Source organism: Anolis carolinensis, chromosome 3, assembly GCF_035594765.1.
Source record: "Anolis carolinensis isolate JA03-04 chromosome 3, rAnoCar3.1.pri, whole genome shotgun sequence".
Lineage (NCBI taxonomy): Eukaryota > Metazoa > Chordata > Lepidosauria > Squamata > Dactyloidae > Anolis > Anolis carolinensis.
Window position 1 is genome coordinate 23,409,744 of NC_085843.1, and position 22,603 is coordinate 23,432,346.

The 22,603-nt window shown below is 37.2% G+C and overlaps 1 protein-coding gene across 3 annotated transcripts in view; it reads left to right on the forward strand.

Annotated features, from left to right (window-relative positions):
* The window catches only part of dync2h1 (dynein cytoplasmic 2 heavy chain 1), a 205,090-nt gene that overhangs the window by 176,769 nt on the left and 5,718 nt on the right, over positions 1-22,603 (forward strand). For 2 of the 3 annotated variants that reach the window (XM_003219289.4, XM_062974574.1), the window contains exons 84-88: positions 2,839-2,955; positions 9,034-9,243; positions 11,205-11,294; positions 17,938-18,047; positions 21,815-21,896. In XM_003219289.4, coding sequence (XP_003219337.2) covers positions 2,839-2,955; positions 9,034-9,243; positions 11,205-11,294; positions 17,938-18,047; positions 21,815-21,896 — 609 coding nt within the window. The remainder of the gene's footprint in view (positions 1-2,838; positions 2,956-9,033; positions 9,244-11,204; positions 11,295-17,937; positions 18,048-21,814; positions 21,897-22,603) is intronic. The other variant, XR_010004055.1, reaches the window with a different exon arrangement.

Sequence of the window (22,603 nt, forward strand, 5' to 3'; positions counted from 1 at the left end):
ATAGCTATTTGGGATGCTGTGTTGTTTTGTTCTTATATGGGATTGACTGCCCTAAAATTAGAATTTGGGGCAGAATTATCATCAAAATGCAGCAGGCCCCTTCTCAGAAATTTGTGTCTGGTGGTTGCTTATTGCTCCTTTAGAGTTATAAAACTCTATCTTTAGAGTTATATCTTTAGAGTTAAAAAAATAAATCATAGCTCTTCTGATTTAATCAGTGTTGTTGGTTGTGGCAGAAACCAGTACAGGTGGTCCCGGTGGTAATTGGCACACTGGGTGCCATGCCAAAAGATCTCAGCTGGCATTTGGGAACAATAAACATTGACAAAATTACGACCTGCCAACTGCAAAAGGCCACCCTACTGGGATCTGCGCGCATCATCCAAAAATACATCACACAATCCTAAACGCTTGGGAAGTGTTCAACTTGTGATTTTGTTATACAAAATCCAGCATATCTATCTTGTTTGCTGTGTCATACTATGTCATTATGTCAATAATAATAATAATAATAATAATAATAATAATAATATAAATTTATTCTTATATCCCACCCCATCTCCCCGAAGGGATTTGGGATGGCTTGCATGGGGACCAAGCCCAGTAAAACAAAATTCAAATATATCACCATAAAATACAATTGCATTAAAATGAATTAAACACATAAAAACATATAAAACATAATAAAAACATAAACTCAACAACAACCAATAACTAATTGCCAGGGACAGTTAAAAGTTGATAAAAGTTGGGGAACCTTGAATGGATTTCTTGTAACAATTTGAATCATTTGGATAGTGTATGTTGCATTAATGAAAAAATGTACACACTAAAATTGAGCCTTGAAAGGTTTAGAACTAGAAGATTATTTTATTTTAAGTGGCTTCTCATGACTGAAATCTAGGGCTTCACAAAACAAATATATGACTAATCTTCTGGAGTGTTTTGAAAATAATTGTATATTATGATTACTCATGAGTTTTTAAAAACACATTTTAAAGGAAAAAGAAGAAAAGGGGGTAAAGAAGGAAATGAACATGGGTGGGTGTATATATTATATAGGCTGCCACATTTCCAAAAATGTTATTTTTTGAAGTATTACTTCACCAGCATGTATGTGAAGTAGACTACTTCTTTTTTTAAAAGGCACGATGGTTTCTAATACATTTGAAACATCAGTCTTTGAACACTATCAGTTTGTCCTTTGTAGTTGAAATGGATTTTACTATCCCTATCTACAGGCTGACTGATTAATAATGGCTACTTGAATATTCATAATTGATAGTGTTTAAGATGCTATATTTAGTGCCTTGTAATTTGTTTAGGCTAGAGAAGATTAAAGGGAAAATGTCTCCAATATTTTGTCTTCAATGCCAATCATGAACTTATTTGCTAGTGAATAAGTTCCATTAAATTAAATGGAACATACATCTGAATAAACAAGCACAGGATCGAGATGTTAATGCTACCTATCATCATCTAGCCATAAGTGGTATTCTAAATTAGAATTAGATTTTTTTTCCCTACTTAACTTGTGAGGGAGCAAATCATTTCCACTATGTTAAGGTGATATGTTTCCATTAAAATTCAAAATCTTTTATATACAATTTATGAAAGGAAATATTTGAGCTCTTTTCCCCACATTCTTTTCAAAGGGAAAATGTTTTTTCGAAAGCTCTAATTTATTTTCCGTGATGTTTAGAAAATTAATCGATAGTAGCAATTATAAAAGTTAAAATAATACTTTTACAGACTACCAACTAGTGAGGTTTCATGTTCTAGCAACACTGATAAATTATATTAATTTGCTTTTGCTGAACCAAACAACAGTAACTAATTTATCAGGCATGAAAATGAAACACTGCATCATCACACATTTTTCAAGATTAAAGAATCAATCAAAAATGGAGAAACAAGTGGACTTCAAGTGTATAATTCTGAGTGCTTAACAACTAAATAGTTCTGCCCTGTGGGAAGATTAATATGTGTTTATTACAAAACATGTGCGACCAAGCAAAATGGGAATTACAATCTGTCAAAAACCATAATAGATGAAACAGCTACCCTAAATAACATGTAAGCAGAAAATAAACATAATTTGGTTTATTTTGCTTGAATTTTAAATTGTTTTATTTCTTGGCAAAAGCCGCCCTTAGAACAGTTATAGTATAGATACTATAGTGTATAAATCCAGTGTTCTTGATAAATAACATATCTGAGTGAAAGAAGAGCAGAATAGAAGGGTACAGAACAATACAATGAAATATGTTTCCATTAAAATGAGATACTTACATTTATTTTATGATGTTTATAAAAACACAAATAAATATTTAGATAAATTTTGATCTTCATGTTCTGCCAAGATCATAACTCCTAGATGGATTTGACTTCAGTATCTCATGGTAGAAGGCACCCATGAAGTTTCACTTATTTATGCTATTAATCCCATAATGGATAGAATGTGGAAGCTCTCCCATAAATAAATCTCATTACCATGGTTTAATAATAATAAGTGTTCCTACTATCTATATTTTTCCTCCCCATGGCAGGAGAATTGGTCTCCTAACAATGATCAGACATTTGTGCTTGTGATTCAATAATATTTCTGATTCCTATTTGTTCTGTAGGTATTTCAAACAGATACAGAAACTGCTCCAGCCCTGAGTATGAATTCTTTCAACATGAACCTGTATACACAAACACATAAAGCTATGTGTTATTTTGAAGGAGTGGGGGCTCTTTCTGAGGAATGCCTTTTTGTTTGTTTGGTCTGTGTAACTCTACTAGACAATTGCCTTCTGTCGTCATACACGCTCATATAATTTTTTCATCTTACAGGTAATTTCACAGCTTCGGATCTTGAGCAGGTCTGTTACAGCTGGCTGCAAATTTGACAGAGAAATCTGGTCCAATGAACTTTCTCCAGTTCTCAATTTATGGAAGAAGCTCAATCAGGTAAGACGATCAATAATAAGAGGAATAATGACACAAGAAAGGCCATGTACCATAAACTTTGATTTAATAAACAAAATTATATCATATAGCATTGATGAATAATGACTTGAGCTTTTTTCAAGCAATAATAATATAAATTGTTCTTTTCAATATGAAGTTTCACCCTTTTTTATAACCACTTGCTTTTTAGTGCTTTGAGTGAGCAATATAAATATTAACAAATAAGCAAGCCAAGCAAGCAGTCAGTAACTAGCCACACCATGCAGTGACAAGATGATAATAATGATGATATTGATAATGATGATGATGATGATGATAATATTAATAATAATAAGTTTATTTCTTATTTTGTGGTTCGAGGCAGATTACAACATCTCTAAAACATATAATCATCTAAAACGTTTTATAAAATACATATATTAAAACATATTTCTACAAAATATATATTAAAATACATAGAACAAAGATTAAACACAAGATGCAAGTTTAAAATTTGTGGTTAAAACTGGCTGGGTAGGCCTGCTGGTAGAGATAGGTCTTCGAATGTGTTTTAAATTCCAACAGCTCATTTAGCTGTCAGACGGCCATTTAAAAGGTCCTCTGGGTGATGATTGACAATCGGGTTCTAGCAGGCTGGAGTTGCCTCCCCCTGAGGACCTAAGTGTTTGGGATAGATTGTCAGGAGAAGGCGATCCTGTATGTACCTTGGACCCAAACCATGTAGGGCTTTAAAGGTCAAAACCAACACTTTATACTTTGCCCAGAAATTAATTGGCAGCCAGTGGAGTGACTTTAGTATGGGTGTAATATGTTAATGCCTGGATGTTTCTGTAACCAATCTGGCTGCCATATTTTGAACCAACTGGAGTTATGGAGTTATTATAAAAACAACTGGTAGGCTTCATCTTAAGTTCTCTTGGTTCATGTTAGTAGATGTTAATTTATAGGTGTCTGTGAAGCTGATTTGCTAAAAACTGAATCAGGGCTAAAACTATGCATTTACTATCTGATTTTAAAAGTCACCTTGCTGTTGAATTCCTTGGGGGAATATGGGTAAATATAGACATTTCCATATATGAAATTAGTCCATTTATTTATTTATTTATTTATTTATTTATTTATTTATTTATGTCATTTCTATCCTGCCTTTCTCATCCTAAGGGACTCAAGGCAGCTTACAGACCTGTCAAAAATTCAATGCCAATAAAACAACAATACAATCCCATAAAACTTAAAGCAGTTAAAAACAATTTACATTAAGCATCAAAACACATGAGACAGTATACAAAACCTAAAACATATGAAATGCATAAATCCATTTGTTCAAAGACCTTGCGCATAATACTTAATCCAGACCATGTCGAAGCCGTAAAAACTTATTAGTTAAACGCTTGTGCACATAGCCAGGTCTTTAGTTTCTTTCTAAAACCCAGAAGGGATGGAGCCTGCCGGATGTCGCTGGGGAGGGAGTTCCACAGCTGAGGAGCCACCACTGAGAAGGCGCTTGTGAGGTAGATGGGACCAAGAGCAGGGCCTCCCCAGACAATCTTAAAGTTCTAATTGGCTTATAGGAGGAGATAAGTTCAGACAGGTAAGTTGGACCAGAACCATTTAGGGCTTTATAGGTCAAGACCCGCACTCAGTAGCATATAGGCAGCCAGTGGAACTGACACAACAGAGGAGTAGTATGCTCTCTGTACGCCACTTCAGTTATAAGTCTGGCTGCCGCCCGTTGTACTAGCTGGAGCTTCTGGGCCATCTTCAAAGGCAACCCCACGTAGAGTGCGTTGCAGTAATCTAAGCGGAATGTGTATATACTGATATATGTGTGTGTGTATGTATACACAAAGAGAGAGACTCTTCAGTATTATTGAGATTTGATTAGAAATAAATGATCCAGTACATAGATTAATAGAACTCACATTGTTGTTGGGTCATAAAAAATCACATTTTAAAGTGTCAATGTAATCTATTTCTTAATTTAGTCTTGCACTGACTGTGTAAAAGCCAAAGTATATCTATTAAAACTTTGTGAAATTGGAGAGACTTAATGGAATCCTTAGTCCCACAAAGTCACAGTTTATAGAACCTTCCAAAACTGCTTGAAAATTAAGTATCTTTTGTGTGGGAATTGGGATGAGATGAGATGACACTGTGATTCATTTGCAGCAAGCCTGTATTTTCTCAATATTTCTTTTGTCATTTTTCTTATGATAAGATCTAGTAAGAATGGAAAGATGTAGGAACTGCACAGAACATTTTTATTGGTACTGTTTGGTTCATATGGTAGCATCTCAGGCCTTTGGGGTCAATGGAAATGTTAAATCCTAAGTATACCTAGCTATGTTTTCTTGTCTTGGAATCTTAGAATGACCCTGGGGGGTCTTTGCACTCCCCTCAGGTGTGATATGCAGGACTTGATGGTAAAACGGAAATGTTTTGACTTTCAGGCAGTTTGCTAAACAGTTCAGACTCTCCATCACTAAAATGTAAACTGAAAATCCACAATCATAAAAATGTTGCTTAATTCTTATTAGTAAAGCCCCAGTGATTTCCTTCTTCTCAGCCAATACCTACCTCCCTCTTAGAATTTAAATGATATAGCATGATTTAGTTTTTAAATTCAATAATGGGTGTAAATGACTTGGAAACCTCACTTAAACATGAGAAAGATGATAAATCATTTAATCGTCTGCTGAAAACACACTTGTGCCTTATAAATAGGTTACAATTAATTGGCAGAGAAGGTACATTAGGTGTACCTTCTCTGCCACTAGGTGTACCTTCTCTGCCACTAGGTGTACCTTCTCTGCCACTAGGTGTACCTTCTCTGCCACTAGGTGTACCTTCTCTGCCACTAGGTGTGCCTTCTCTGCCACTAGGTGTGCCTTCTCTGCCACTAGGTGTGCCTTCTCTGGCACTAGGTGTGCCTTCTCTTCCACTAGGTGTACCTTCTCTGCCACTAGGTGTGCCTTCTCTGCCACTAGGTGTGCCTTGTCTGCCACAAGGTGTGCCTTCTCTGCCACAAGGTGTGCCTTCTCTGCCACTAGGTGTGCCTTCTCTGCCATTACGTGTACCTTCTCTGCCACTAGGTGTACCTTCTCTGCCATTAGGTGTACCTTCTCTGCTACTAGGTGTACCTTCTCTGCCACTAGGTGTACCTTCTCTGCCACTAGGTGTACCTTCTCTGCCACTAGGTGTACCTTCTCTGCCACTAGGTGTACCTTCTCTGCCACTAGGTGTATCTTAAAATCATAGAATCATAGAATAGCAGAGTTGGAAGAGACCTCATGGGCCATCCAGTCCAACCCCCTTCCAAGAAGCAGGAAATCGCATTCAAAGCACCCCCGACAGATGGCCATCCAGCCTCTGCTTAAAAGCCTCCAAAGAAGGAGCCTCCACCACAGTCTGGGGGAGAGAGTTCCACTGCTGAACAGCTCTCACAGTGAGGAAGTTCTTCCTGATGTTCAGGTGGAATCTCCTTTCCTGTAGTTTGAAGCCATTGTTCCGTGTCCTAGTCTGCAGGGCAGCAGAAAACAAGCTTGCTCCCTCCTCCCTATGACTTCCCCTCACATATTTGTACATGGCTATCATGTCTCCTCTCAGCCTTCTCTTCTGCAGGCTAAACATGCCCAGCTCTTTGAGCCTCTCCTCATAGGGCTTGTTCTCCAGACCTTTGATCATTTTAGTTGCCCTCCTCTGGACGCATTCCAGCTTGTCAACATCTCCCTTCAACTGTGGTGCCCAGAATTGGACGCAGTATTCCAGGTGTGGTCTGACCAAGGCAGAATAGAGGGGGAGCATGACTTCCCTGGATCTAGACGCTATTCCCCTATTGATGCAGGCCAAAATCCCATTGGCTTTCTTAGCAGCCACATCACATTGCTGGCTCATGTTTAACTTGTTGTCCACAAGGACTCAAAGATCTTTTTCACATGTGCTGCTGTCAAGCCAGGCGTCCCCCATTCTGTATCTTTGCATTCCATTTTTTTTCTGCCATTAGGTGTACCTTCTCTGCCATTAGGTGTACCTTCTCTGCCACTAGGTGTACCTTCTCTGCCATTAGGTGTACCTTCTCTGCCATTAGGTGTACCTTCTCTGCAACTAGGTGTACCTTCTATGCCATTAGGTGTACCTTCTCTGCAGATAGTTAAAGACTCATTATAAACTAATTAGCCCTGCCTTTGAAATACAGTTCATGAAGAGGATGCATGAAAAACTAGATGTGAATGCAAATGTATGGCAGCATTTGGCTGTGGCTGGACAGTTCCTATTCATCCATAGCAGTTTTTATCACTAGAAGTAAGATTGTACTAATTGAACTGATCTGCTCTTTACTTTCACCATTATTTCCTTTGATTAATTTTTCCACTTGTACATGTAACCGAGATTGACATGGATTAGTGCTAAAGAACCTAAGGGTCCAAATTTAGGATGAATTCAAGCTGAATGTAGGATGATTTGCAAACGTGAACATAAATTCTGACAGTTTTCTTATTTACTCTTTCTCTTTTGACAATGCTCCCTCGCAGGAGAGTGATAAATGTGGGTCATGAAAAGCCACCTAAATCAGTTGCTGCAGTCAAGCCATTTTGTGAAACAATTTTTGGTTGAAAAATGACAGATGGGGAAACTGTTGTCATTTGCTGAAACTGACAGTAAATGTGGTAATTTTGTTCTGCTTATTGAATTAAAATTCTAAACAAGCCAGTCACTTGGCTTAAGCTTATAAAATTTGATTTAGTACATTCTTATGCATATAGCTCAAATTAGACCACTGTGAAATGATTAGACATGTCCATTTGTCATTTTGTTTCTTTAAAATAAGAAATATAAAATAGTCCTACAAATTAAATCACTTTAATTAAATCCAAAAACAAAATAAAATATGTATAATCTCTTTCTAGTTAAAATTAGAGCTTGTTCTTACATAACTAGTACCTACCTCCCTCTTAGAATTTAAATGATATAGCATGATTTAGTTTTTAAATTCAATACTGGGTGTAAATGACTTGGAAACCTCACTTAAACATGAGAAAGATGATAAATCATTTAATCGTCTGCTGGAAACACACTTGTGCCTTATAAATAGGTTACAATCAATTGAACATGCATACCAAAGTAGGAGTTAGGAAAGTAGGGGTTAGAATAGGCATGGGCAAGCTTGGGCCATTCGGGTATTTGAACTTCAACTCCCACAATTCCTTGACTGTCTATTGGTTGTTAGGAATTATGGGAGTTGAAGTCCAAACCACCCGGATGGCCCAAGTTTGCCCATGTCTGGGTTAGAAGACAGACATGGAGTATCTTCCATTTAGCTACCCCCTCCTATTTTTCCTAAAATTATGCCCATGGAACTTCCATAACCAAAGAGATTGAGTTTTGTGGTGTGAATGGTTATTTATTCTGGACTTTTACCAATTCTCATGTTCTTTTTTGTGTGTACAAATGCTTGTATTCTGAGTTTTCTGGCAATATAAGAAGCAAAAGGCTCAGTTTGGACCAGTATCATATTTGTACAAAAACATATACAGAGAAATAGGAACTGTTCAAAATGCTCCAGATTTTAAAGTAGAAAGAGCCAGAGCTTCTTTTAGGTTTCCTGGGATGGCCTTTCACCAGTCTACTCAGAGAAGGGGGTGGTTCCCTTTTTGATAAGAGTGAAGGTTCAGTTCTCGTACTGACATGGAAAATTTGACCCAGGTGTTTTGGGTTGATTTTTTTAACTATAATTTCTGGACTTATACATAAATCTATAAAGTCTGCTCATAATCCTCAGTAACATTATGAGATTACAATTTTTTTCTCCTGAAGCTGTTTTCTGGTGTGGATCTTAATGCAAGTGGCTGTGTGTTCCTAACATCTACAGCGTTTTCACTGCAGTTATGCAGGTGAAATCAAACCTGGGAAACAATCTTCTTCAGCTGAAGCCATACTATGAATGTTCCTAAAAAGTGTGTATCCCAGTAATTCTGGCATTAGCTTGTAGTTTTGCGATGTTTCTAAGAAGACATGCTTGGTTGTAAAGATGGCATATTCTATTAGTAAAGCAGATAACTTGAATTTTATTCTCTGTAGAATTCCAACCTAATTCATCAGAAAGTGTCTCCTCCTTCTGAGCGCCAAGGGTCGCCAATCCTTTCATTCATTATTCTGGAACAGTTCAATGCCATTCGCTTACTTCAGAGTATTCATCAGTCTCTTGCGGCTCTTAGTAAAGTCATCAGAGGGACCTCACTACTGAGTTCAGAAGTACAAAAACTAGCAAGTGCCTTATTAAACCAAAAGGTAAGCATTTTAAAACATTCTTAGCATACATAATGATTCTTTATCCATTAATAGGACAGTCTTGAACCAAAACCCACTGATTTGGAAAAGTGCACACTTTTATTCTTCAATTGGTTTTTCTTTTGATTTAAGCAGATTTAAATCTAACCAGTAAATTATTAATAACCACACTCCTCCTGCCCTGTTTTTAACTTTGATTTATATGACCACCCATCGACAGTTGTTCTCAAGGGACTTTCAGAGCAGTAAGTCAAAGAAATATAGTATTAATAATACATGTTACAATAATTGAAAGTGCAAACAGTAAGAGTAAAACATAAAACACTGTATATACAGTAATTTTATTTTGAGCAGTCTGATAGATTTAAAATAATGAAACAATGAGAGCACAATATTAATTGAAAGTTCAGATATTACCTCAGTTGACAAAGTAGATATATACTTGGGTATAATGTCTTTAACATAAGCTTTAAATCAAGCTTCTTGATTTAAGACTTAAATCAAGGAAAAGTTATACCACCACACCTCTAAACGTTCTCCCAGCAACATCAAGAATATCATTAATGTGGGCAGCAAAATCAGGCAATTCCAACTGGATGGCCCCCTACAAAGGCAAACTAAGAATGGGCAACTTGGAAGTCCCTGAGCAGACTCAGAATTGGAGTTGGGAGATCCAAATACAACCTGGCAAAATAGCACTATCTAGAAGAATCCTCCACCTTGTGTGATTGTGGTGCAGAACAAACAGCATCTGTATGCTTGCCCACAATGCCCTGCCTCATGCACAGAGGAAGAACTGTTTAAAGCTACGGACAATGCAGTCGCTGTTGCCCGTTTTTTGGTCTAAAATTATTTAGCTGCTTGTGCTCCTTTTATTTTATCAGTTTTATACTTATTTATTTATGCAATGCTTTTGACGTGAAATTAAAAAAATAAATATAAGCTTTGGTACCAGCAGCGGAAATTACATGGAAAGAGTAGGGATAGGTTTCCAAAAAAGAAGAAATAACAATTCAGTATGTTTCAGCAAACTTTTTATCCCAAACAAATGATTTGTACATGTGAAATGAATCAACCAGCTCAAGTAACCATTGCATAAACAAACAAAAATATTTTAGCCTTTGAGTGATCACTTGAAAGTTTCTTCCAAAATGAATCCAAGGACATTTTTTCTTTCACTAGCTTCCACTTTTCTTAATATTTCCACTATGATGAACAAATTCATACATCTGTGTTCTTTTTAAACATATTGGCTTCTCCTTTTGCATTGCATGCATCCATTTTGGAGGCAGCTATTTACATTGCCTAGTGGAAGCAGGCACAAACATTTACAGTAGGGTTGGCTGAAGTAAAATCCTATTTTCCCCACCTTTAAGCTTCATTGCCATGTTTACTGCAGATATGCTCTTGTAACCTAACACTGAAAATATTTCTCCAGTCCTTCTTCACTATGCTCCCAGTGCTGATACTGCTGAAAACCTTACAACTAAATGGTAGCTAAAAAAGAGGGAATCTGAGCAGGCATAAATAGATTGTTTAAAAAGAACTTCTTTGTCAGAGGTTTCATTAACTGGGGAGTTGTGTGCTTTCACAACATAGCCTTAAACAAAAAGCTAACTTTTTTTTGAAGAAAGTCAGAAGAAAAGTGCGCTGAATGGATGCATCTGGTGGCCATTAATCAGTTTTGCTGGTTCAAACAATAGATAAATGCATCCACCACTGAATGCTTTGACATTTTGGACAGGCACCCTTTGAAATGGGAACTTTCCTGGACTCTGAAATACTGTAAGCATGCAATACAGCTTAAAAAACAATACATATTATAAGCATTGTATAAGAGAAGAGGGATAGACTGATGGCTAGACAGAAGCTAGTACTAATCAGGTTGAGAAATGCATGTTGTGATATATTTTTTTTGTTAGTGGCTAATTGTATGGCTGATAAATTTTCCCTCCACACAGTGCCCATTAACATGGCAGAGCAAATGGGAAGGCCCAGAGGACCCTTTACAATATCTCAGAGCTGTTGTAGCACGAGCACATGCTATTCAGGTACTATTTAATATTTCACTAAGATTCAGTATTTTAATAACCTAAAGTAAAGTTCACAAGTTTTCTGTTTATTTTTCATTTTTATATCCCATCTTTCTTCTCTTGAAAGAAAATTACAAGTCAGCTACTCATATAAGTGTACTATTAGGTCTGTACGGTAATGAAGGTTGACACATCTGGTAGGAACCGTTGTAATCTCTTTGGACACATTGTGCTAGTCACGCTGAGGGAATGCCATCTTGTTTGATGGGTTTAGATTTATATTTTTAAAAACCAGGCAATAAGCTAAACGGTATACTCACAGCCCGGAAAACTCACAGCAACCCAGTATACCCACATTAAACAAAGTACACTGCTAACATAGAATGTGTAACTTGGTAGTTGCCACGTTTAAATTTTAATATTTCTCTTGTTAATTTATAAGTATAGTGTTTGTTTTGTGCACCCATGCCATAGGACAATGTAGGTCCAAATCAGTCTAGCTTGTTTGTGGCAGTATAACATTTCCCCTTCTACAGAGAAACAGTCAATTCTGTTTTAAGTTGTATTTGGACATAACACGTATACTGGAAGCACTGGTGTAGTTAGGGAAATCAATTAGTAGGGTTTTTAAAAATATAAAATTAAATACATAAAGAAGAAGGGGATAGAAATGTTTTGAGAAAAAGAAGGAAATAAATATGTGGTCTATCAACATGAACTAGACATTTACATTAAAATAAGCTGGCAGTGAAGCTAGGGAAGGTATTGAAAACTCATTTCTCAATCCTACTAAGTTTATTCTTACTCTCTTTCAAAAGTAGAAGAAAGCTTGTGTACAAACTACACCTTCTTATTACAAAATGTATTGATAGTGTCTTTCCAAACCAATACAAAAATCCATTCAGAGTATATCCCATGGCAAATAATGTAGTCCAAAGGTTATTATTGCCACCTCTGCATTCATTCTCTTAATATGCTCCCTACAATTGTCTGTAGATGATGCATAACATATTAGGAAGTTCTATAATAAAAAGTGTTTTAATTTCATTTTTCCATGTAAAATGGCTTTACCCGTGGGAACACACAATGAGGTGAGGAATGCAGTAGCAAATTAACATTTCAACCTGTCATATTGCTGAGGATTATTAGATACATTAGGCCACTCCACAGGCATGAAACTTTATTTAATATTGGGGAAGCTTTCTGAAATAAATGCTTTGTATCTACTAGATTCTCATTGTTATTTTAGCCTAGTTTGGACTACTTAGTGAATTAGGTAACTTACCTTAATGCTCCACATAACTTCATGCCTTAACTGCACTCCATTCTCATGAACCTCCTAAAAAGAAAAGATGAAACAGCTGAATATTACCTTAAAGGTGTGTGGCTGGTTGTTGGTGTGAAGAAACTTCTAGTGCTGCCTAAAATGTCCTTATTCCAGGATAATATTTTTCCTGGATGTCCCTAATGTGAAGTCAATCGCAGAGAAAACAAATGCCAGAGAAGAAGCAGAGCAAGTCATGTACATCCAAACCTACCTCAGTGTAAGAATGTAGGCAGGAATGTGTTTGCACAAGGTTAGGCCAGAGTGAGGATGTTCCTAAGTAGTGTCCACCCTGGACTTAGAGCAGAGGGGTCCAGTCTTTTAGCTTCCTTGGGCCAGAGTGGAAGAAAAATGGTCTTGGCCATACATGCCATTAACTGAAGCCTACGTACAAATAGCAAGAGCGTACACGTGCAGGAGCACAATGCCTATTGCAGAATAGAAACTTGAATTTTTTTCACAATTCATTTTATGTGACATTGTGACCGAATCCTCATGCTCTTCATTTTGGTAGATAATTTTAGCAGTTTTTCTTTTTTTTCTGAACCAACTGTTTGCAGGTATAATGCAAATAATGAATACTTCAATATTTGTGGACAATTTGATTATTTCATTTTGTTTTATTGTCTACAAAGTTCATGCTGAAGAACCACACAATCAAGTTACAAAAAAATTAATCACAAAAACATTCTCATAATGTTTTAAGTAAGTTTACAATTTTGTGCTGGGTCTCATTCATAGCTGTCCTGTGCTTTATGTGACCCATAGGCAAGCCTGACTTTGAGGCATTTTGATCCAATGTAACTTCAGTATATCAGCTGGTCCTTTGCCTTGTTACAAACTTATGATAAAGGCCAGGTGAAGTGACATGCTTTTTCTGGCTTTTAGGGAGGAAAGAGGGAACCGTGGGGGAAAGTTTCACCCTCTCGGGAAGGCCTTGTGCTGGCTCCATTGCAGCCAGTGCAACACGGGATGCCTCCCGTGTTGTAGGGGAAAGCATCTAGAGATGCTTTTACCCCGGATGGGGGAGGTTGAGGGTGAAGCCACAGGCAATGTCGTCTGATGACTGCAGTGGGGCTCCATCCCTGAAGCTAGCTTTAAGCATCCTAGGACGCTTATTTGGCGAGGTGTGACGAGGTGGTTACTGAGTTCTAAGTTAACTGTATTTTCTGATCCCATGCTTACTATACATGTGTATGAATATTGGAACTACATGGGCAACATGTCCATTGTACATCATTTTTCAGCCTCTTTACTTGGCAGCACTACAGTAGGAAGGATTTTGAGAACATTCTTCATGTGGGATTTCAGCCGGGCTTATCACAGCAGGATAGACCATTGTGCTGCAGAAAAAATCCTGCTGATTGAAAGTTCGATCCTGGGTTGGGGTGAACACTTGCCATTAGCCCCAGGTCACTTGCCCACCTAGCAGGATGAAAGCAGAAATATGAGTAGATAAATAGGTATCGCTTTTAGTGGGGAGGTAATAAAAGCGCCCTTAAGGACATCGATTGGAGGAAGCACCTCAGCATGGAAGATAGAGAGACAGCACCCCCCCCCCCCCCCTGGCCAGAGTTGAGCACAGCCTCCAAGATGCTAGAAATAAGATGGGAAAACTGCCTGTTGTATGTCCATGTTAACTGTATAATCGGCATTGAATGTTCACCATATTCAATGTTCTGTAAGCCGCTCTGAGTCCCCTTTGGGGTGAGAAGGGCAGGGTATATATACTACAAATAAATAAATAAATAAATAAATAAATAAATAAATACCAGTGTGGAAGATTACAGTTGGAAATTGTGCAACACTATGCTTTAGCATTTTGATCTTAGTTCACAGTGAATACTGCCCTGGGTTTAATTGCCCAATAGATGAATGCCAGTTAGTGAGACTTTAGCATTAAATAGAATATAATTGTTTTTATAATGCTTTTCTGAAAGTGCCTCCCAGCTAAACTCATAGATATTATTAAAATGAAATTTCAAGTGATTACTTCAAACTTGTATGAAAACAAAATATGTTTGTCAACCGTTTCAGCCGCTTAGAGTTTTATTGGGTATAACTGCTTCCCCCTAACTTCCTCAAAGAGATGAATTAAATGGATATTTGAAGATGCTCTAAAATGAATTACAAATTGCAGAGTTGATCTCATGACCACTTAGATGATGAACTGTCTATCTTTCTAATAGTGTGTTGGGGAGGCGGTGTGTGTGCTATAAGTGAAACTTCATGAATTTGTTTAAAAATTATGCAGAGATGGCCAATGTATTACTAATGAATATAGAAAGAAATTTAAAAACTCAAATCAATCTTAATTGTGTGAGATGAACATTCATAATTTGTATTGTGACACATTTAAAGGTCACCTGATTAAATAGCTGTGTCTGAAAGAAAGACCACAACAATGCGTTTGACACTATGACAGAAAAACAAATTACAAATTACAAACATTTAATGATGTTAAAGTTTTAGTAGCTCTCCCAAATACAATTCAGTGCTATAACAGGAGCAGAGTTCTTGAAAAGGAGAAATATTTTCATAGGAAATTAAGAAGTGTATTGCAATTGGCTCCCAATCTTTGTTAATTTTATTCTTATAGGGAAAAATGAATAATAATAATAATAATAATAATAATAATAATAATATGAATAATATGAATAATATTAATAATAAAATGAATATTAATAATAAGCCGCACCGTATTCATGAAAATGAAATACGGTGCAGCTGACTTTTAATGGTTTTAAATTATGGTTTTAATGTGAAGATAACTGATTTTAGTGTTTATGTATATTTATGGTTTATTTTATGTTCTGGAATTGAATGTTTGCCGTATATATGTTGTGCTCTGCCATAAGTCCCCTTCGGGGTGAGAAGGGCGGAATATAAATGTTTAAAATAAATAAATAAATTCACCATATTTCTTCTTCTTTTAAAGAAAGACATCAAAAACCACACATTTTGACACTGTTTACAATTCAAACCTTAATCTGTGGGGAAAAAAAATACATGTGAGTTTTGCATGCTCACCTTTCCTGGAAAAAGCAAAATAGTATTGTCTTCCAGAAAACAGTTTCCTTCATTGAAAGCGCAGGGAATTTGTAAATGAAACAATGCTGGTCTAGAAAATTTGTTTTCTCTGCAGAAATGTTCTTGCAAGACCACCTTGTACCACCAATACCTGCGGTTTCATTTATCCACATCCAACAAAAAATGTCCCCTATAAGAATTTTCTAGCTCCTCCAGCACGATTCTGTGATGTTCTTGGGCTCTAAGGCTTACATTTGAATAGGGTTCACTATTATCCTCAGTTATATTTATTCATGTGAAGGGAGTGGTGCAAATTGAGTGTTTCTCTTATAGTCCCACAGAAGACTTCTAAACGTTCTTAACATTGTAGAGTTCTTTTAGTTCCACCATCTCCAACCAGATGGTGTTTTCATTGTGTGCCTTCAAATTGATTTATGGTGAACTTGATACCTATCATAGGGGTTTCTTGGCAAGATTTGTTTAGCAGAAGCTTGCCCTTGACTGTGACTTGATCTAGATCAGGGGTCCTCAAACTTTTAAAACAGAGGGCCAGTTCACAATCCTTTGGACCATTGGAGGGCCGGACTATAGTTGGCCACCAAGCAATAATAGTAATAATAATAATAATAATAATAATAATAATAATAATAATAATAACCAGTACAGATGGTCCCGGTGGTGATCAGCACATTGGGTGCTGTGCCAAAAGATCTCAGCCGGCATTTGGAAATAATAGACATTGACAAAATTACGATCTGCCAACTGCAAAAGGCCACCCTACTGGGATCTGCACGCATCATCTGAAAATACATCACACAGTCCTAAACACCTGGGAAGTGTTCAACTTGTGATTTTGTGATACAAAATCCAGTATATCTATCTTGTTTGCTGTGTCATACAGTGTTGTTGTGTCAATAATCATAATAATAATAATAATAAAGAGGGTTGGAAGAGACCCTTTGGGCCATTGACTCCAACCCCCTTCTGCCTTTGTGCACCAAAAGCACAAGCAAAGCACCCTTGACAGATGCCCCCCCGCCTCAATGTTAATAATAATAATAATAATAATAATAATAATAATAATAATAAACAACAGTAATAAAGAAGGTTGGAAGAGACCCCTTGGGCCATTTAGTCCAACCCCCTTCTGCCTTTGTTCACCAAAAGCACAAGCAAAGCACCCCTGACAGATGGCCTCCCAGCCTCAATGATAATAATAATAATAATAATAATAATAATAATAATAATAATAATAATAATAATAGAGAAGAGGAGAACCCTTGGGTCATTTAGCCCAACCCCCTTCTGCCTTTGTGCCATGGGGGCCGGATAAATGGCTTCGATGGGCCGCATGTGGCCCCCGGGCCTTAGTTTGGGGACCCCTGATCTAGATCATCCAGTAAGTTTCCATGGGCTAGCAGGGATTCCAAGAGGCATAATATTTGTTTGACAGCAGTATTTCCCCTTACAAGCATAGGTCAGAGCTTTCTTTTTTTAAAAAAGCTGGCTAAATTGTCATTTATCTCTAATTTCTCAAACATTTAATTTTCATGTGGGGATGGCAGTGTAGGCAGGGTCTTTAATGAATAGGAAATGAAAATATCTATTCTTCTAGCAGTGGCAGTCATTATTTTAATGTTGTGTTATATTTTCATTTTAAACCTGCAGTTTCTGTTTATCATAGAAATTTATTATAATCAACAAATCAAATAAAAAGATTAAATGATTAAATTCTATGATTAAAAGAATTGTCCTGTTTCGAATTGTTGATGGAATTGTTTTTTTTTTATAGTGACTATGCTTATTTGAATGAAAATGCATTTCAACTTGGATCTCTTAGTTTCTGATGGAAAGGGACTTAAATTCCCATGTCATTTATTTGCATTATGACAAAGAAGAATTGTTTAAAAAATCTATTCTCCACATGATAATCCCACTACATTAACTCAGGCCCTTGGAAGCTACCATTTAAGGAAAAAGTATAGCAGCGTTCTGCATCACGTTCATTGCTATTGGCCATTAATCACAATCCAGACTTCCAAAGAAAACTATTAAATCTTATTCAAATACATTTAATCACTTGTCTCCAAGGTTGTATTATTGTGTGTGATTACACATTTTAAATTTCCACTGAATTCAAGGAGACATTTTTATATAGGTGAATACAGGAATGGTGTCCAAGTGCAACAAACACCACTTGTTCAACTTCTAAGACATTGCACAGCAAGCCAGATGGTTGTCCAAATCAATAAAGTCAGGTCATTGTTTCATTTCCTCAATTAATATGCAATGCTATTATTTTTGCAGAATTGGGTAGGTAAAGCAGAAAAACAGACCTTGCTCTCAGATACTCTAGATCTTGCAGAACTCTTCCACCCAGACACATTTCTGAATGCTTTACGACAAGAAACTGCAAGGTATGTGAACCGAGCCATTTTATGAACCTCTCAATATCATTCTGTAGCGATGTATTCCTTTTATTTATTTTTAGTTGCCTTGCTTTCACTGTTTAAGTGAAAATCAAATTGTAGATTTCCCTTTTAAAGGAAGCTGTGCTTTTCTTCTGACATCCCAGAAAGGCCATTTTATTTCAGCATATGATTAATTTGCTGGCTTTATAACATATATTTTATAGCTTTAATAACTGTAACCTTTTAAATATTTATTAAAATCATCCGGCAAAATCAGAAAAAATAGAAGATTCACATTTATTTATTTATTTATTTATTTATTTATTTATTTATTTACAGCATTTATATTCCTCCCTTCTCACCCCGAAGGGGACTCAGGGTGGATCACATTATACATATTAGGCAAACATTCAATGCATTGATATACTTCTAGCCCATTATACTAGTTATTAGACCACTGAACAGGCCTTCATCTTTATGATATTATGTAAAACTATATGATTTATTCTGAATTTCTGTGACTGCCAAAAGAAATTTGGGTTTAGGGGAACAGGACGGCAAACTGTTATTGCTAGCAAGCTGCATTGTGGATGGTGGGTCTGATGTACAACCCAACAGTACAATAGTCTCTGCAGTATTGTAATCTGTAGTGTCATCTTATGTAAGACATTGACTTCAGGCAGTAGCCCATGACTTAATATATTATTTTTAAAAACACAGTTTTAAGATATAAATGTTTCTGTAACTTTTAACTACTTATAATTTCCTTATTTATATGTGAACTCATAATTGTTAAGGAGATCTAAGCAACAGGTGATATTCTTTTTTTTTAATTATTTCTGTATGTACTTAAGGAATCTCATAGCAGCTCATCAGTCCTCAGCATACATACTTGAAAATACAGTGGAGTGTCCATTTTCATGGGGGTTAGGGGTGTAGAAACCTCATGAAAGTGGAAAATACATAAATATCCCCAGGGTGGGCCATGGTTTGAGGAAGCAGCAATCTCAGTCACCATCCACCCTCCTGAAGTCTACAAACCAGCAAACTTCAGGCAGTGGTTGATGACTGAAATCACTTCTGTCCTGTCTCTGTTCTGAAACCATGGGGAGCAGTGCAGCAAGGATGTCTGTCGCCAGTCACCCCCCAATGTTTTTAGACTGGAAGCATAGAGACATATTGCCATTGCCTCATCCCTGAAGACATAGGAAGTAGAGCAACAATGATAGCTGTTGCCAGCTGCCTCCTGAAGACTTTGAGAGGTAATTGGTGAGTGAGATTTCTGCTACCCTGCCCCTAGAAGCAGAGAGCAGAGCAATGGTCATGGCTGTTCCCAGGTACATTCCTCCAAAGTCTTTGGGGAGGTTGGTGACTGATATTGCTGCTGCCCTGCCCCCTAATGTGGCTAGAAGCAGAGCAGTGACAATGGCTCTCAACAACAACAACCCTTATTGCTCCGTAATTGTACAAAATATGCAAGGTTAATAAGATTAACAACAGCTGACTGATTTAATACACAGTTAGATGAAATTAGCAACAGTTAAAACTGATTGAAATATGGGATTAAAACTGATTGAAGCCATACAAGATGGCTATGAACATAGGTAAAAGACTACAAAAGTTACCAGGCATGTTTCAACCTGTGTCTAAAATGGAGAATTGTCTAATCCTGGCTGCCTCAGAAAGAAACTTGGCAACAGCCAGGATCACATGGGGAAGATCATCACCAAGTAAAAACTTCACATAAGATGTCACTGAACTAGCCGGTAAGCATCTTAGTAGGGGATTAATTGTGTATGCTCGAGCTTGTTAATAAAAACTGCATGACAGTAGAATATGATAGATGCATTCTACTTCCTGTTTGTTACATGGGCGGAGTCTTTCATTATATGGGATACCTGCAAATCTCCCACGCAGCAGTTCAGAACACATTACACCCTGCCTTGGAAAATAAGCAGCGGTATTTGACCACAGTCAAGTTCTTTAGATAATTTTCTGCATGGAAAGGCCTAGCATAATGTATGGATAGGGTGCTCGGGGAGCAAGATACATATGAACGAGAGTGCAGCTCACAAAAAGCAATATCCCACCGTCTCTGTTTGGTTTATTTGAGAGCCATTTCGAAATCCAGGTGCGTTAGAAATGATACGGAAAGGCCGATGGAGAAGGCTTTTTTAGAAATGATCTTCAACCAGCTGCTTATATGCTCATCCTGAGCTAAATGGTGAATTAGACCTGATCCTAGACTGAAAATTCTGATCTTGAGCCAATATTTAAGTGCCCACCACCAAGCTCTAATTTACAAGGGTGGTTCCCCAGATTCAAGTAGGAAGACACAGGATGATACACATCTAGGGAACTGGAAGAGGGCCCTCAAAAACTGTGTTTGCTTTTGGTCTGTTTTTGATGTTAAACCACCAATCCAGATGCTGGAAGCATACAGCAGCTGGGAAGCTATCTTAGCATTAAAAACCTTAGTAGCAGAAGGTATGGACTGCTCACTTTTAGTAAAGCTAAAACGCAAAATGGCTAAACTACTTACTTGAGCTTTAAGCTTTTAGAATAAATATGAGTGGACCAGCACAGACTGGTGAAAAAGAGCCCCAGATATTGGAAACTTCTGACCTATTCTAGAGTATGCCCACCAAGAGACCAACAGCAAGGAGAATTTTTTTTCTCAAATACCAGAACTTTAGATTTCTAGTAGTTGATTTTTAGGTTGTCCTGGGAACAGTAATTAGGAATTTCCTTAGTAAATAGTTTAGTCCTGCCCTGGAGTGTGAAGTTGATGGCTCTTATCAATCAAGCCCTGTAGCCTATGCACCAGCTGGCTTCCAGAATTGTTGGTAGGACAGATCACTATTACTCTATTTCTCCAAAAGCCGGAAGTGGAGGGGAGAGATGAAGCAGCAATAATGGCCTTCCACTTACCTTCCAAAATTCTCAAGTTTCAGGAAATGGGTTCCCAAGGAGATTGCTGTTGCTCCATCTGCCCCAAAGGCCTAAAGGGGGCAAGGGGGCAGTGATAGCTCACCAACCACCTGCCCATGCAGTGGCCTGCTTCTGAAGATGATTGGTGAGAGGAAGTGCTGGTTATCTATCCAACCTTGGGAGTGGTTGACAGCAATTGTGGAAATCGCTGGTGCTTCCCTCCTCTGAAGACCAAGGCCACCACGTGAGCCTCAGTGGACAAACCTGCAAATAATTAAATCCATGAATGTCAACCCTGTAAATGTGGAGAGCCAATTGTTTTATTTATTTATATATATATATATATATATATATATATATATATATATATATATATATTTTTTTTTTCAGATATTAGTCTGGGAATTTTAGTCAAACAATCAGTTCAAAAACCTGAAATAACTTATCCACAGATTTAAAAACTACTGTGCCTCAAATCTTATCTAAAAAGGAACCATCCCCTTTCCTGAGTAAAGGAGTGAAAGCTGACAGCTGAGGGCATAATTTTGACCTCAAAACCTGCCCTAAACTTATCTTTGAGATTGCTTGAACATTAGTATATACAGTATATCCAATTCATTTTATTGACATTTTATTGGTCAGCATAAAAGAAGATAAAAAGAGCTCCTAAGCTATTAAAGATATTTATGTTTCAATCGGTTATATGGGACAGGTGCTAGCTTCTTCTTTTTCTCCAGATAAATGATTCTAGAGGAATCCAGATTCATATGACAACATTGAGATTTAGCTTTTTTTCTAGTCAAATATAGTATTTACACTTGCATTGTCATTTTGTCTTCCAGGGTAATGACTTGTTCAGTAGACAGCCTAAAGTTTACAGCATCTTGGAAGGGTCAGATAAAAGAAGCAAAACTACAAGTTCAGGTACAATATACATTTCATATTTCTTTCTGAAGCTTTCGTATATATAACTGACAAATTATTATTTGTCAGTTTGCTCAGTTGGATTTTCAAGTCATCCTCCCCGAGTATGAGAATAACAATTTGATAATTATCCTAACCTGTCCATTTCTTTCTCTGAGATTCATAAGTCAGCTTCAGGAAAAATGTCTTGCACTACTTCTAAAAGACAAACAAGCAATGAATTCTAAAGCTGAGCATAGAAATCATAAAAATGTTGATAACCTGTTTTGTTGTAACCAAGAAAAACTTTGCTTCTGACCAAATAGAGGTTCCATTGTGACAAGAGATTCTTAAACACTGAGGTAAGCACATTAAACATGTCTTGTACTACCGATAGTAGGAGCCTGGAAGTAGCCACTCCCTTCTTTAAAAGATGTCGAGAAAAGTCATCTTAGAACAAGAGAGACCAACCTATGGACAACATGTGACCTGCTTACTAGTATTTTGCACCTCCCAGCAACTGCCTTTGTCACCAAACCATGGAGGTTTTCATCTTCCTTTCCCCTTTTGATCTTTCAGAAAGGGAAGAGGATTCTCTGCCCCACAGTCTTGCTGGGCCACATGGTGCAGATCACTGTTGGGTTCCTCTAAACCAGTGGTTCCCAACCTTTGGGCCTCCAGATATTTTGGACTTCAACTCCCATAAATCCCAGCCAGATTACCAGCTG